This window comes from Ictalurus furcatus, chromosome 13 (assembly GCF_023375685.1).
Source record: "Ictalurus furcatus strain D&B chromosome 13, Billie_1.0, whole genome shotgun sequence".
In the NCBI taxonomy this organism is placed as follows: domain Eukaryota; kingdom Metazoa; phylum Chordata; class Actinopteri; order Siluriformes; family Ictaluridae; genus Ictalurus; species Ictalurus furcatus.
Window position 1 is genome coordinate 27713065 of NC_071267.1, and position 13907 is coordinate 27726971.

The 13907-nt window shown below is 39.5% G+C and overlaps 2 protein-coding genes across 2 annotated transcripts; both read left to right on the forward strand.

Annotated features, from left to right (window-relative positions):
* Positions 1 to 269: 269 nt before the first annotated feature.
* LOC128617022 (homeobox protein HMX3-A-like) lies at positions 270 to 4617 on the forward strand. Its single transcript, XM_053639961.1, has 2 exons — positions 270 to 1115; positions 4001 to 4617. Exons 1-2 carry the CDS (start codon positions 860 to 862, stop codon positions 4615 to 4617), a joined length of 873 nt encoding a protein of 290 aa, XP_053495936.1. The 5' UTR covers positions 270 to 859.
* Positions 4618 to 7800: 3183 nt separating this feature from the next.
* Positions 7801 to 13024, forward strand: LOC128616588 (homeobox protein HMX2-like). Its single transcript, XM_053639195.1, has 2 exons — positions 7801 to 8107; positions 11931 to 13024. The coding sequence occupies exons 1-2, from the start codon at positions 7801 to 7803 to the stop codon at positions 12446 to 12448; spliced, it is 825 nt and encodes a 274-aa protein (XP_053495170.1). The 3' UTR covers positions 12449 to 13024.
* The last annotated feature ends 883 nt before the right edge of the window (positions 13025 to 13907 follow it).

Genomic DNA, 13907 nt, shown 5'->3' on the forward strand with positions numbered 1-13907 from the left:
GATCATTCTTTACAAAATGTTGGGTTTTAAAGCTCAACGGCTACAACAATTACATTTCTTTGACCTGAGGGAAATATATATATATATATATAAGTGTTTAATAAAGCGTTTACACTGCACCATCTATTCTCATCTCATTCATCATACTCGATTTCTATTTATTCTAAATGTACGAAAATACATTTGAACAAATCACTTAGTTTTGACCCCCATGCCATGGCACTGAAAATAAAAAGCATGGTGGGGGGAGGGGGGGGTGTATTTAGAAATGAATAGATGGAGTGTTTTGAATGCGCTATAAATTAAAGAAATCGCAGCGGATTATTAATAATAAATTAATTTCAGTGTTAATTAGGGTGTTATAACGGTCACGTGGTGTTTTGTAGCCCTGGGTAGCGTCATGTCTGTGTAGGATGTAGTCTAATTGCTGCTGACTAATTTGTAGTACAAGACCAATAACACACACAGGGCGGAGCATCACACACACACACACACACACGTCTCTCCTCCCACCCTTCTTTCCCTCTCTCTCTCTCTCTCTCTCTCTCTCTCTCTCTCAGCCATATTATTCCTCCTTAAATCCCATTTGCCATTGTGCTCAGAGCTCAGTGTCCGCATTTAACTTGGATGACATTTTGATTTCATCATTACCCTCCAGACGCGTCCATTCATCATCCGTCCATCTATCTCTCTATCTCTCTATCTATCTATCTATCTATCCAGGTTGATCTTCGCATGTATTTTTATTTTTATTTTGTAAGCGCGTGAGGAATCTTTAAAAGCTTCTTAAAAGCTTGATATTTGACTCTCGAGACACTTCCCGAGGAGAGAGGACTGTGCGTGTTTTTATGGTGATCCAATGGCCGAGACAACGCCGGAGACTCGCCCGTTTAAAGACTCTCCGTTCTCCATCAAAAATCTGCTGAACTGCGAGAGCAAGCCCACTCTGATCAAACCCAAAGCCATCATGAACTCCACCAAAGGACTCCTGGAGCACGGCTTCTCCCTGTCTCGCGTCGGAGACTTGAGTTTTCCGCGGTTTGATTTGCCGGTGCAGAGGTTTGGATTAGCGGCTCACTGGTGGTACCCGTACGGACACTTACACAGAACTGCAGGTCAGACTTCACAGCCAGCAGAAACACCACAAATACCATGAGTACACTCGAAATAACACGGAACTAGACTCTACCATCAAGTGCTGCATCTTGGTACCTTTAGTAGCCTATATATCCTATCTTTTACCTGTAAGATACATGTGCTGGACCTTTAATTAATTCATATATCATTTAATCGTTACACACGCGCAGAAAATAAAGGGTACTAGCCAATAATAATCCTTGTCTCTGTCTGGAGTGGTACTCTCAAGCATTCGTCTTTGGTACCTCTTCTCTTGTGCGTGTGTGTATTTTACCTGGAAAGGTGTACACCTTACTCTAAAGTGGTCCTTATGGATGTCAAATTATGTAATACCTTAAATCATTTTAAAGCTACAAATATATACACTAAAGGTACTAAAGACGCAGCCTTGGTTGGTCCAAATCAGCGATACGTAAAGGTCCAGTTTATTATTTTGTTTTGTTTTGTTCTTTTTACTCAAATGGAAATGTGTATTATAAATTATATTATATTATATTATATTATATTATATTATATTATATTATATTAGTAATGTCTAGACTCTCTGAAGAAGATACTAAACTGTAGCTTTCGGTACTATTTTACTTTAGGCATCTTTGTATCTTTACAAATAATTTAAGGCACATCACTGGATCTGAAGCAGCACTGATGCACCTGTAACGCTTTCCTCTGAAAGCTCATCTTTTTAAAAGGTACTAGGCTACCTCCTCATGTCCAGGTGAAAGATAGATATTAAACGTGTAACGTGTATATAAAGTGTACAGAAGATAAAGGTAGCACCCTAGTGAGAAGGAAAAGTACAGTTTAGTGCATTCTCAGAAGAAAAAGGGTACCTGTACTTGTCGTCGGGGCTAGTACCCTTATCTACAGTGCAGTCGATATCGTTAACATCTATCTTTCAGCTGGAAATGTAGTAGGCCTACCTTTTCAAAATGATTTAAGGTACATATATAACCTAAAGGCGCAAAAGGTTGTGTTTGTACCAAACCAGCAACAAGGAATGGTACAGTTTAGTCCGCTTTTATTCTGAGACTGTACAGTAGGTGCTGTAGGTGCTGGATTCATCCTAACGTTGAATTATCTCAAGTCTTCAGTGTCTATTTGGATCCATCATATATATAAAAAAATTTTTTTAAAAAATAAATAAATAAAAATAGACCATCGGTGCAGAATTAAAGAGGTGGGAATTTATTTGTGCTAGCCTATTAGACTAATTCCATTAACCCTGCAAAAACCACGTGATCATAAATCTAAACATTTTATCTATAAGGTCTACATATAAAATATACCCTGTGTGAATGCGGGTGAATTACGTTATTTATTATTATTAATTCTAATAATAATATAAATAAAATACTTTGCATAATCTCTAACACGTAGCCTGCGGTGTTACATCAGCTTTTACACCTGCAGTGTCTTTATGTCCATTTTTTTTCTGCCCTTGCGTTAAAATGTCGCGTTTTCATTCATTCATTATTAATTTAATTGAATGTAATAAATGATGCGTTAATTATTAAGCGGGTTGCCAGAGATTAACCAGCTGATATTAAACACTCGCGACAACAAATTAACACAAAAACAGGCCGCCATAATTAGCGGGTAATATTTATTTACTGGATTCTCGTCATTTTCTGGGATTTTTTGCTCACTAAAGTTGGTCACAATATTTTGGAAAGCTGCTTTATAAATACTTTAGGTACTTTACTGTTAATTTTGTTGTTTTATTTGTTTTAAATTGTGCTAAAGACTTTTTTTTGGCAAATATTTGCGATCAAGAGAAAGCAGTCAAATTAGCATCAACAATTAATGGCTCTTTTTTTTAACATTGGTTTCTAACATTTTGGATGAAATCAGCACTTCTCTGTTGAGCTCATGATCACGAGACAGCAATTTATGGCGCTGTTGAAGGGGCTAAAAATATCTAGCTAAAAATAGGCTTGGCTAATAATTAAACACTGGTTATATTTAAGATGTCTGATCGGTAATATTAGTCGGTATTAATGTAAAGGCTAGGCTACCTGTGCTCAAATTTACACTCAATATTGAATTTAATCTGAATTCAATTCAACAAATAAAGCAGAAGAAAGCAACGAAAGCACTTTTTTTTTTGGATGGCGACCGAATTGTATTTTTAGACGGAAAGAAAAAGGTTCCTTCAGATTTCTTTAGATGGCTGATGATGGTGCTGAAGATTTAAAAAGATCCTGGTTTAGAACATTTATTTTATTTTCTGAACAGATTTCTTACAAAACAAAAGGCGTTTCTATGTTGAAATGAGAGAATGAAGCATTCTGAGATTCTCGCACGGTTTCAGGAAGAGAGAACCATCTCCTGCGGTGTTTCCCAGAGGAACCGACTCGAGAACTATTTAGTCTACCTTAAATTTTTTTTTTTTTTTTTTAAATAGATAAATAAATAAAGTTGTGATGTTCTTTTAGGAACAGTTCATGGAGAATATTGGCAGCTCAGACCCTGGAGTCCTGCTGGACTATCTGTAGGACTCAGAAATAAAGATACCAAACTGAACCTTACCCTGATGCTGGTTTAGTACCATAAAGGTCGGGTTTGGTACCTTTAGTGTGTATCTTTCAGCTTTACACTTTTTCGCCTTTACTCTACAAATGGATGAAAGAGTGAAGAGTTTGGTAGCTGTATTTTTGAGAGTTTCTCTAGAGGAACGCTTCTGGGAGATAATTAGAGTAATAATTCCTGTTTCAAGAACTTTAGGAGTCTGGATTATTAACAATCCGAAGTACCGGAACACTTTAGTTTCAAATGTGTTGCATTTCCGTGTGACTGAAGTGTGCAGTGTGTAGGTGTGTGAATATTCCCCTGTGTGTTTACCGGATGTGTGTCGTTACAGTGTCAGAGAGGCCGGCGGTTAGAGACTTATCCCCGGCGTCCGGTACAGACAGAGACTCACCGGAGCCGCGGCTCGCGTTAGAACCGGACGCCAAAGAGGACGAGGAGAGCAAAAGCGTGGATGAAATCCTCCTGGAGGAAAGCGACACGGACGAGCCGAAGCGCGACGACGCACGGGAAGCGTCGGGCGCGGCGGCGGAGAGCTCGGACAAGCGGCCACCGTGCCGGAAGAAGAAGACGCGCACGGTGTTCTCGCGCAGCCAGGTGTTCCAGCTCGAGTCCACCTTCGACGCCAAGCGCTACCTGAGCAGCGCCGAGCGCGCGTGCCTGGCCTCCAGCCTGCAGCTCACCGAGACTCAGGTGAAGATCTGGTTCCAGAACCGGCGCAATAAGTGGAAGCGGCAGCTGGCGGCGGAGCTCGAGGCGGCCAGTCTGAGTCACACAGCCGCGCGCCGCATGGTCCCGGTCCCGGTGCTCTACCGCGAGGGCTCAGCCAGCGACACCGCCAGCGCCGCGTCCAGCCACGCCACAGCCGGCCAGCCTCTCCTCACCTTCCCACATCCGGTCTATTATCCACATCCGGTGGTCGCCGCCGTGCCGCTGCTCAGACCCGTATGAACTCCGCGCTCGCTCGCGCTCATCATCACTCACTGCCCCAATTCATGAACGGTTTATAACGCGACCACCGTCATCTAATGTTTCTAATGAAATAAAATAAAGAAAGGAGGTAAAATAAACAAATAAATAAATAAATAAAACATTGTTTGTACTGCTGAAAAAAAAAATCAACTCAGCAGGTTATTATTATTATTATTATTATTATTATTATTATTATTATTATTATTATATAATTGGCCATATCAAACACATAAATGAGAGCTCCAGAAACGGTGATGGATGCGTTTCAATTTTTTTTTTAAGTATATAAAAATGTTTTCATTAGAATTCCCCCCCGCACACACACACACACACACACACACACACACACACTGAGTAACTGCAGTCAGAGCTTCAGTGTGCGGACAATCACCTGTCTTACACCTTTATACCAATGACGTCATGAATCTTGCATTAAATCCATCCATCCGCGTTGCTTTGGTCTTTTTTTTTCCTTTTTGTTTGTTTCTTTTTTTTTTCCTCTATTTTTTTGGGAAGCCCGGTTCAGTGTACATATTTATAAATATATATAGATATAAAGGGTGTTGTAAATATACATAAATCATGCTGGTGAGAAATGCAATGTTGTGTATAATGAAACAGATTTTGATATTGTATTGCTGTAATAAAACTGGTTGATCGAATTGTTTCCGCGTGTGAGATTATTATTATTATTATTATTATTATTATTATTATTATTATTATTATTATCGACTTCTATAATAGTTGGTTTTCTAGTTGTTTCTGTGTCTCAGTTATAAAAGACAGATGGATAAATAATTAATGGTTAATAAAGGCATTCGAAAGAAATAAATAGCAGCAAATTTAAAAACAATCACTACATGATTAATAAATAGTTTGTTATGCTATGTGATATGTCGGCCTTACAGAAATATAATAGTGTAAGAATAAACGTTATATGCAGTTTTGTTATTAATGTAATTGTGTATATTATATTTAAATATATATATATATATATATATATATATATATATATATATATATATATATATATATATAGTATTCATATATATTTATAATAATTTCTAAATTGTGTGTATATAATTGTGTGTATATTAAGATTTCACGTGAGTTATAATCAGTGTGTTCATGGTTATGACTCAGGGTTATTCATATGTATATATATATATATATATATATATATATATATATATATATATATATATATATATATATATATATATATATATATATATATAGTATAAAGTATAAAAACCATCATACAGGTGGTAAAGCTCTTTATCAAACACTTTTAACATTTTAAACTGAAACTTTCACTGAAAATAAAAACATAAATGTTAAACAAATATTTAAATTATCTTTTTATATAATCGTGATTTGTTTTTTTTAATACCCAGTAACTAAAGTATAAAGTTACCTGCAGGTTATAATGAGTGTGTAATCTGTGTTTTACTGAAAACTGGAGCTCCACACACACTGAGATATTGAGATCAGTGTATCACACACACACACACACACACACACACACACACACACACCGCTGCTCCTGAGATATTGATTTCCGGTCACTAATGTGCATTAATCTTCTCTCCATGGTCAGCACTGAACCTGTTTATTCTACAGAACCCAGTCAGAGCAGTACATACTGTACATCTATACACATCTCATAGTGCTGTTAGTATTTTATATTTACTCACACGGACCTTTTGACAGGACTGATCATATTAGCTTTAACCAGCTTAAAGTAAACAAAGGAAATAAAGGTGTCAGAAAGGTTCGGTGTGCAGTAAGTGACCCATAAAAACACTGTAAGGATCAATAATCTGGTTGGTTGTGTGAAGACTTGAAGCTGAATCATGTGCATCGTGTTGTTGATTCTTCATGATGGAAAATTCTTCTACAGGAAATTGCGGCACCAGCAAATAAATAAAATATTATTATTAAAAAAAAAAAAAAAAAAAAAAAAAAAAACAATAACCGGATAATAGAAACTAGCTATAAAGAAGAAACCAATAAGCACTGAGCTTTAATGTGTTTTATTATTTTTTACATGTTTGTAATAATAATAATAATAATAATAATAATAATAATAATCTCCCACGCTCATATTGGTGCATGAAATCACGTTAAATCCTTCATCTATTTAAAATTCATGAGACACCAGTTATGTGTTAAGTTTTCTTTTTTTCTTTCTTTCACACACACACACACACACACACACACACACATACACACACACACACACACACACGCCGTGTAATAATAATAATAATAATAATAATAATAATAATAATACTTTACTTTTATTCATTTGTGTGAAGAAGACTCTGTGTGTGTGTGTGTGTGTGTGTGTGTGTGTGTGTGTGGATAGTTGGCCTACTTTGCTGCCTGGCCAACACAGAGAGACCGGGACATACCAGCGCACCTCATCGCTAAATCCTAACACACACACACACACACACACACACACGATTTCCTCATCAGCAAGTTCCTGAAAGTCCTGTGTTTGGATAAAACACGGCATTTATCCACGAATTGTCGCTGTAAATGGTGCAGTAGTTACACAGCAGGTGTGTGTGTGTGTGTGTGTGTGTGTGTGTGTGTGTGTGTGTGTTTTAAAAAATCCACCGGAAGAAGCCTTTCTTTGTGCAGGCTAGGGTGTTATTACATTTATTATTATTATTATTATTATTATTATTATTATTATTATTATAAGACATGTTTAACAGATCTGCTGGCGCTGCTATAGCGGAGTTGTGTTCCCACTCTGTCCTCTGCAGGAAATCCTCCCTCGGGTTGAGCTTTAAAGCGCGTTGATTGGCTCGTGCTTGGAGGCATTCCATGTTGCGCATTGCATTGCACTGCATTTATCTACCTATCTACATGCATGCATGCAAAAAAAAAAAGGAGAGAAAGAAAGAAAGAAAATGAAGCACCACACACACTCCTGAGTCGGAGTGGAGAGAAGGAGAGAAGGAGAGAAGGCACGCGTGCACGAGGAGGGGATTCTCCATCCGGAGTCACGAGGATTTAGACTGGAAAAATAAATAAAACAATCAACATATTAATGTTATTTATTTTCATTAAATGAAAAGGAGCGCGTGGTGAGTGAGCGATGCGGCTGAAGTGGTGGTGATGGTGGTGATGATGATGATTATGATGATGAAGATGATGATGATGAATCAGTCTCCAGCCCCGAGCTTCACCATCCGCTCCATCCTGGGCACCGCGGCGGAGAGCGCGAGGCAGGACGGAGGAAGCGGAGGTGCAGGTGCAGGTGGAGGTGCAGGTGGATCGCGTGCAGCAGGAGCAGCAGCAGCAGCGGCGGCGGCGGTGTCGGTGTCGGTGGCGCAGAGGAGGCGCGCGCTCTCGGTGTCCTCGGACGGCTGCAGCGCTGAAGAGGAGGAGTGCAGCAGCACCGAGTGTTTCTGCAAACTCCAACACACACTCTCCTCCAAAACGCGCCCGAGTGAGTGCATCTGATATTTATCTTTATATTTAAAGCAAAAAATATTTTCTGTTCCAACACACACGTTCTCTCTCTCTCTCTCTCTCTCTCTCTCTCTCACACACACACACACACACACTCGGGTGTTTTTACGATTTTCACCACGACACTAAAATCCAAAACTGTTCCTCAGCATTTGCATTCTCGTCACCATAACAATCTGAGTGAAAAGTAGAATCTCTGACATGTTTACATCAATTTCAGAAAGTATTTTTTCTTCTCCACGTTTGTTGTTGTTGTTGTTGTTGCTGCTGCTGCTGCTGTAATGACGGCGTGCGCTCGAGCTCCACAAGTTTGTGTAAAACCTGATGTTTAATCAAATCCACCAAGAGCTAAAACTCTGAGTTTAAATGATCACTATCACACACTTGCTTCGATTTAAACAGTGACGCAGAAATAATGCAGAATCATAAACATTACACATTCATGATGTGGATTTCTTTTGATTTAGCCTCTAATCATTGAAATCTAAACTCAGATGATCCCAAATGTCCACTGTATGAAATACTGCATTAAATAAATGTCAAATAAATTCCACAGATCTCCTAAACACAGATTTGGTTTTTGTTTTTTTAAAGGAAAAAAATTCCAACTCTTCAAATATTTATCCTTATTATTTATCATTAACTTTCTAATTATTTACTGAAGCCAAAGCACTTTTAATTCCTGAACCTTGCGCCAAACTAACATCTCGGCTCCAGTTATTATTTATACATAATTTACACACTTACTGTACAGTTTATAGACTTTTTATAGAGTTCTTGAGATTTGGATTAAACCTGTTCACTTCAGAAGATCTCAGTAATTAAATCTAATCACTTTGGTTAATACGGCTGGCGATTTCCACCACTCTAACTCCAACTGTAGGCCTAACGAAATACAAACCACTGACCCCTGGATGTTCAGACCCTCCCCGGGTTCTCCAGACTCCTCCACTTGCAGAACCACTGCAGCGTGGAATCTCGGAACATCTCGGAATCCTCAACGAAATAGTATCAATCTTAGGAAAAAGTTTTTATTTAAAAGAAAAAAAAAAAAAACACTGTCAGGATGGTCTTGTTGGTCCAGACATGGTAGAGCACACACACACACACACACACACACACACACACGCACACACACACACTTTATAAAGAGTCAAGAGTTGTTAGGAAACTTTCATCTCTCTCAGTGATGTTATTATTAATAATACTAATATAAGCTATAATTAAACAATATATTAATTAATAATATTCATATTTATTTATTTGTTTGTTTGTGTATTTGTTCATTAGCAGTGTGATTCTGGTGATCACTATAAAGTGTGCTCTCAGTAATAAAGATACCAAACTGTATATACTTTTCCTTTTTTTCTCTCTACTTAAGCGTAAATGTTCTGCACCTCTAGTGTGTATCTTACACCTGGGCAGGTGCATGTGGTCCTTTTAGAATAAAGATTTAAAGGTTTAAAGGTCCTTTATATGACTATTTAAGGTACGCTGTTCGTATATTCGACTCTTCTAGGTACACACTAGCAGCAACGAGTCCCACATGAGTGACGAGTAAGCTACAGAGTGGACCATCAACAAGAGGGGTGTGGTCGATTTCCTAATCGAAAGCTTGATAACTTTAAAAACAAACATAAAATATCTAACCGTAATGTCATTTGACTAAAACAAGGAGAAGTGTTGATGGAAAATGTCCCGATTGTTCCGCAGTAACTGGTTTGTGTTCTATGAGAGAAAAGAGAACAAGATGACTCAGCGTGACGGTGCACGGTCGTGGGAAGACTTGGGTTTTATTCAGGAAATGAATCAATCTGTGGTGCAACCATAAGGAAGTGTATTTGTTTAAATTTTTAGAAACCTTCGCATGGTTAGTTCTTTACTAACTGTTTTGTCACTGCCGTGATGATCAGAAGAATCTTTTCCTATCTTAAATGTTCACATTACCTACATGAACAGTGCTTCATGGCCACAGTAAATACAATCCATGAAACAAAGTTACACTGAAATGTTGTTTAAGAACCCAGAACAGTCAGTATGAAGAACCGAAGGAGTTGAGTACACCGAGTAAATCATCATTAAACACCAACAGGCTGATCATCCTTCAGGTTAAATACTCAGCCCCTCCAGGATTTCGTGATTTTGCGATCACAGAAACGAACGAACGAAAAGTCAAGCAAGCTTCACAATATTCTGAGGAATGTTCAATTTAACGGTAACAATAATGAGTCTTTATTGGTCACGTATACATTACAGCACAGTGAAATTCTTTTCTTCACGTACCCCGGCATGTTAGGAAGTTGGGGTCAGAGTGCAGGGTCAGACATGATACAGCGCCCCCTGGAGTGGAGAGGGTTGAGGGCCTCGCTCAAGGGCCCAACAGTGGCAGCTTGGCAGTGCTGGGGCTTGAACCCCCGACCTTCCGATCAGTAACTCAGAGCCTTAACCACTAAGCCACCACTGCCCCTGAAATTTGTCAAAATTTGGGCCGAGACGCGTCATGTGACGTCATCACGACGCGCGTTCAGCTAAAGCCCTCTTCGATTCACACGAGTACAGCTAACACGTCTCGTTTACCGACAAACATCGCTGTGAAAAACCGTAAAAAACAATTTCGTGTGATTGCAATTTCGCCAATTCGAGTAGTTTTCCACACAAAAAGCACAAAAAACTCCTGTACGGTCTGAACACTATTTTATACATTTTCATTAAAAGGGCAAAGTGATTTCCCCAACAACAACAACAACAACAACAACAATAACAACAACAACAAGCTTAAACAACCCATTTTTGGAGAAGAGAATAATCATAAACAATTTTATGATTTGTAAGACATTAACCCTAAACTGAATCTATAAATAATCTCGTTTCAACTCGCAATCTTCAGCAAAAAAAAGGTCTCCATTTTGACCAGTACTGATCATTTTGCACTATTAAAATAATTGTATTTCTATAAAATCTAAACAGTTGGATAATTAAAGAGAAGAGTAACAGTAACCGCTGGTATAACGTTTGAGTATGAAAGAGTACTGGGGTCCGGAGTTGGGGGTGGGGCTTGGGGTATTAACCTGTTTCACTCACTGGGGTGGCGCCCTTATCTTTTGTACCTTTAATATGTACGCTTACCTTGTACAGTAACTACGTTCACACTAGATGCTCGTTCCGCTTGTAGTTTGTCTCTTGCGGGCGTGTACCGAGTGCTACTGTTGTCACATAAGGGCGTGGCCTGTCTAGCGTTTTCTGACGAGAAAGGGTAGTAGCTGTACATAGCTTCTGAAGCTAGTAAAACTAGTTCAAGATGAATTAGTTTGATTGGTTGATTTACATGTTACGTGAACAACATCGTACTAGCTTCGCTCTCCTAATAGATTAGCAAAACAAGCTAACTGGCACACCAACAACCTCTGCTACTTCCTTCCAAGCTTTATTTTAGATCTGTTAATGTTTCTGTACACATTTACTGAGAGCTCGAATATGACAGGAGGAGATGAAACTACGGTTATTGTTCCATTTTTGTGGGAACTAATTGCAGGGGAACTGAAGAAACGGCGTAGGATCGGTCCGGGGAATCATTCGAGCCAATTGCTTGGATTTGTCATACCTAATTTGCATAAAACTGAGAAAATCGCATGTTGGTTTGTAGGGTAGAGTAAAAGTTCAATAAAGATACACTCTATAGGAATAGTACAGGGGGCTGAAATTTCTTCTAGCGCCCCCTGGTGTTGATGCACATTAAATATATTTATAAATGCATATTATTAGCCTAACTGTTTTTTTTCCCTCCACATTATGTCTCTTAGACGCTACAGTAAACAAACCCTCATCAGAAGGGAAGGAGCGCACGCTGCACAACCGCACCAAGAATAATAAAGATGACCGAAGATCACCGAGTCCGTGCAGTGAGAAGCGAACTGGAGGCACTGTTGACAAATCCAGCAGCGGAGACACAGCGAAGAAGAAGACACGCACGGTGTTCTCACGGAGCCAGGTGTTCCAGCTCGAGTCAGCGTTCGACGCTAAGCGGTACCTGAGCAGCGCTGAGCGAGCGTGTCTGGCCTCCAGTCTGCACCTGAGCGAGACGCAGGTCAAGACCTGGTTCCAGAACCGGAGGAACAAGTGGAAACGGCAGCTTGCCGCAGAGCTCGAGGCCGCACACGTGGCTCACGCGGCGCCCTCAGCGGCTCGGACTCTGATCGGGATGCCTCTGGCCGGATTCGGCGTTCCCATGCCGAGATCTGCGGCTTTTCCGATGTATTATCCCGGAAGTAACGTTCCGGCGTTTCCTCTGTACAGTCTTTACAGTAATATTGACTGCTGAGGCGGAGGTTTGATGGATGCTGTGGTGTGTGTGTCTGCAGACAGAGACCAGTGGGCGTGTCTTTGAGTGGGATTAATGGGCGTGTCTTTGAGTGGGATAGATGCTGGTGTTTGAATGGGAGACAAATGGGCATGTTTGTGTGGGACAAATGGGAGTGTCCTAGAGGGGGCGTGTCATTGCGCCTATGTATGGACTCATGGACAGACCCTTTAAAAATCGTTCTCTCAGGTCAGCTCAGGTTAGCTAGTTGGCTAACAGAGTCACTGAAAATATATGGAAATGAATACTTATAGACCAAAAGAAACACCTACATTCTCACCTAAGGTCTTAAAGTCCGCCCACTCAGAGCGGCCATCAATTCCATATATGGGCTCAAAGACACGCCCACACCCCCACCTATGGTCTCAAAGTCCTTCCCATTTTTCCTACATGGACTCAATGTCACGCTTCTCTGGTCTAGGATCTGCAGACAGACCTTATAGGCCATGGTTGCCAGGCAACAATGTATGTTCATGATGTGAAAAAATCCCCCAAACACCTAGAATATAACTAGCAACCGTACTTATAAAAATCATACCATCTTTAAATGTTATAAATGTTATAACACCTAATCAATTTTTAAAATGTTTTAGAGACATCTCACGCTACACACCCCATTTAAACCCCTCAGTGGGACGATCCGTTTCCATGGAAACAAAGAATCAGATGAGGGTGATGTGGTTGGAGTTTGCTTGATTTTGTAAAAATGAAGCCAAAGTAAAAGGTTTATACTGTAGCCCCGCCCCCTAAAGCCAAGCTTTACCTTTGTAAATTGCGGATCGTTGTTCTTTGGCGTTACTTTTATCAGGCGATATGCTGAATATTATAACAGTGAAAGATATTCCCAGCAGTAGACTAATCAGGAACAGGAGGGCATCAGGAAATATATACGGAATAAAATCGATGCATGATCTGTACAATTCTGTCGATGCTAATTTGTGAATTATTTAAGGCATGCTCTAGCGTCATCCCGTCTCACCACATTAATAACGGTGTTGTAAAATAAAACATTTCTATTACAGTTCTACTCAAAATGATTCAAATGAGATGCCATTAATAGGAATTTAAGCAGATAAAATGACATTTTCTCTTCTAACACCAGATCTACGTTTCTTTTTTCTCCTTCTGCACTTCTTCGTTGATCACTTGGAGTTCGGAGTGTAGCTAACCGGCTAGTAGCTTTCAGTCCTGATTTCAGTCCTGCTCCCGATTGGCTTATCCCGCGTCTAGCCAATAAAACGTGATTAAACTATCTAAGAGACGTGCTCTTTTGACATCCATGGAGCGCAAATATGGAGGAATCGTAACGATGGCTTCGTTAACCTTTTATGAACTTCATTATAGCGCGATTTCTGCACAAATCATGTTGGTTTTTTTTTTGTTTTTTTTTTGTTTTTTAAAAAAAAAACATGTATAGTTT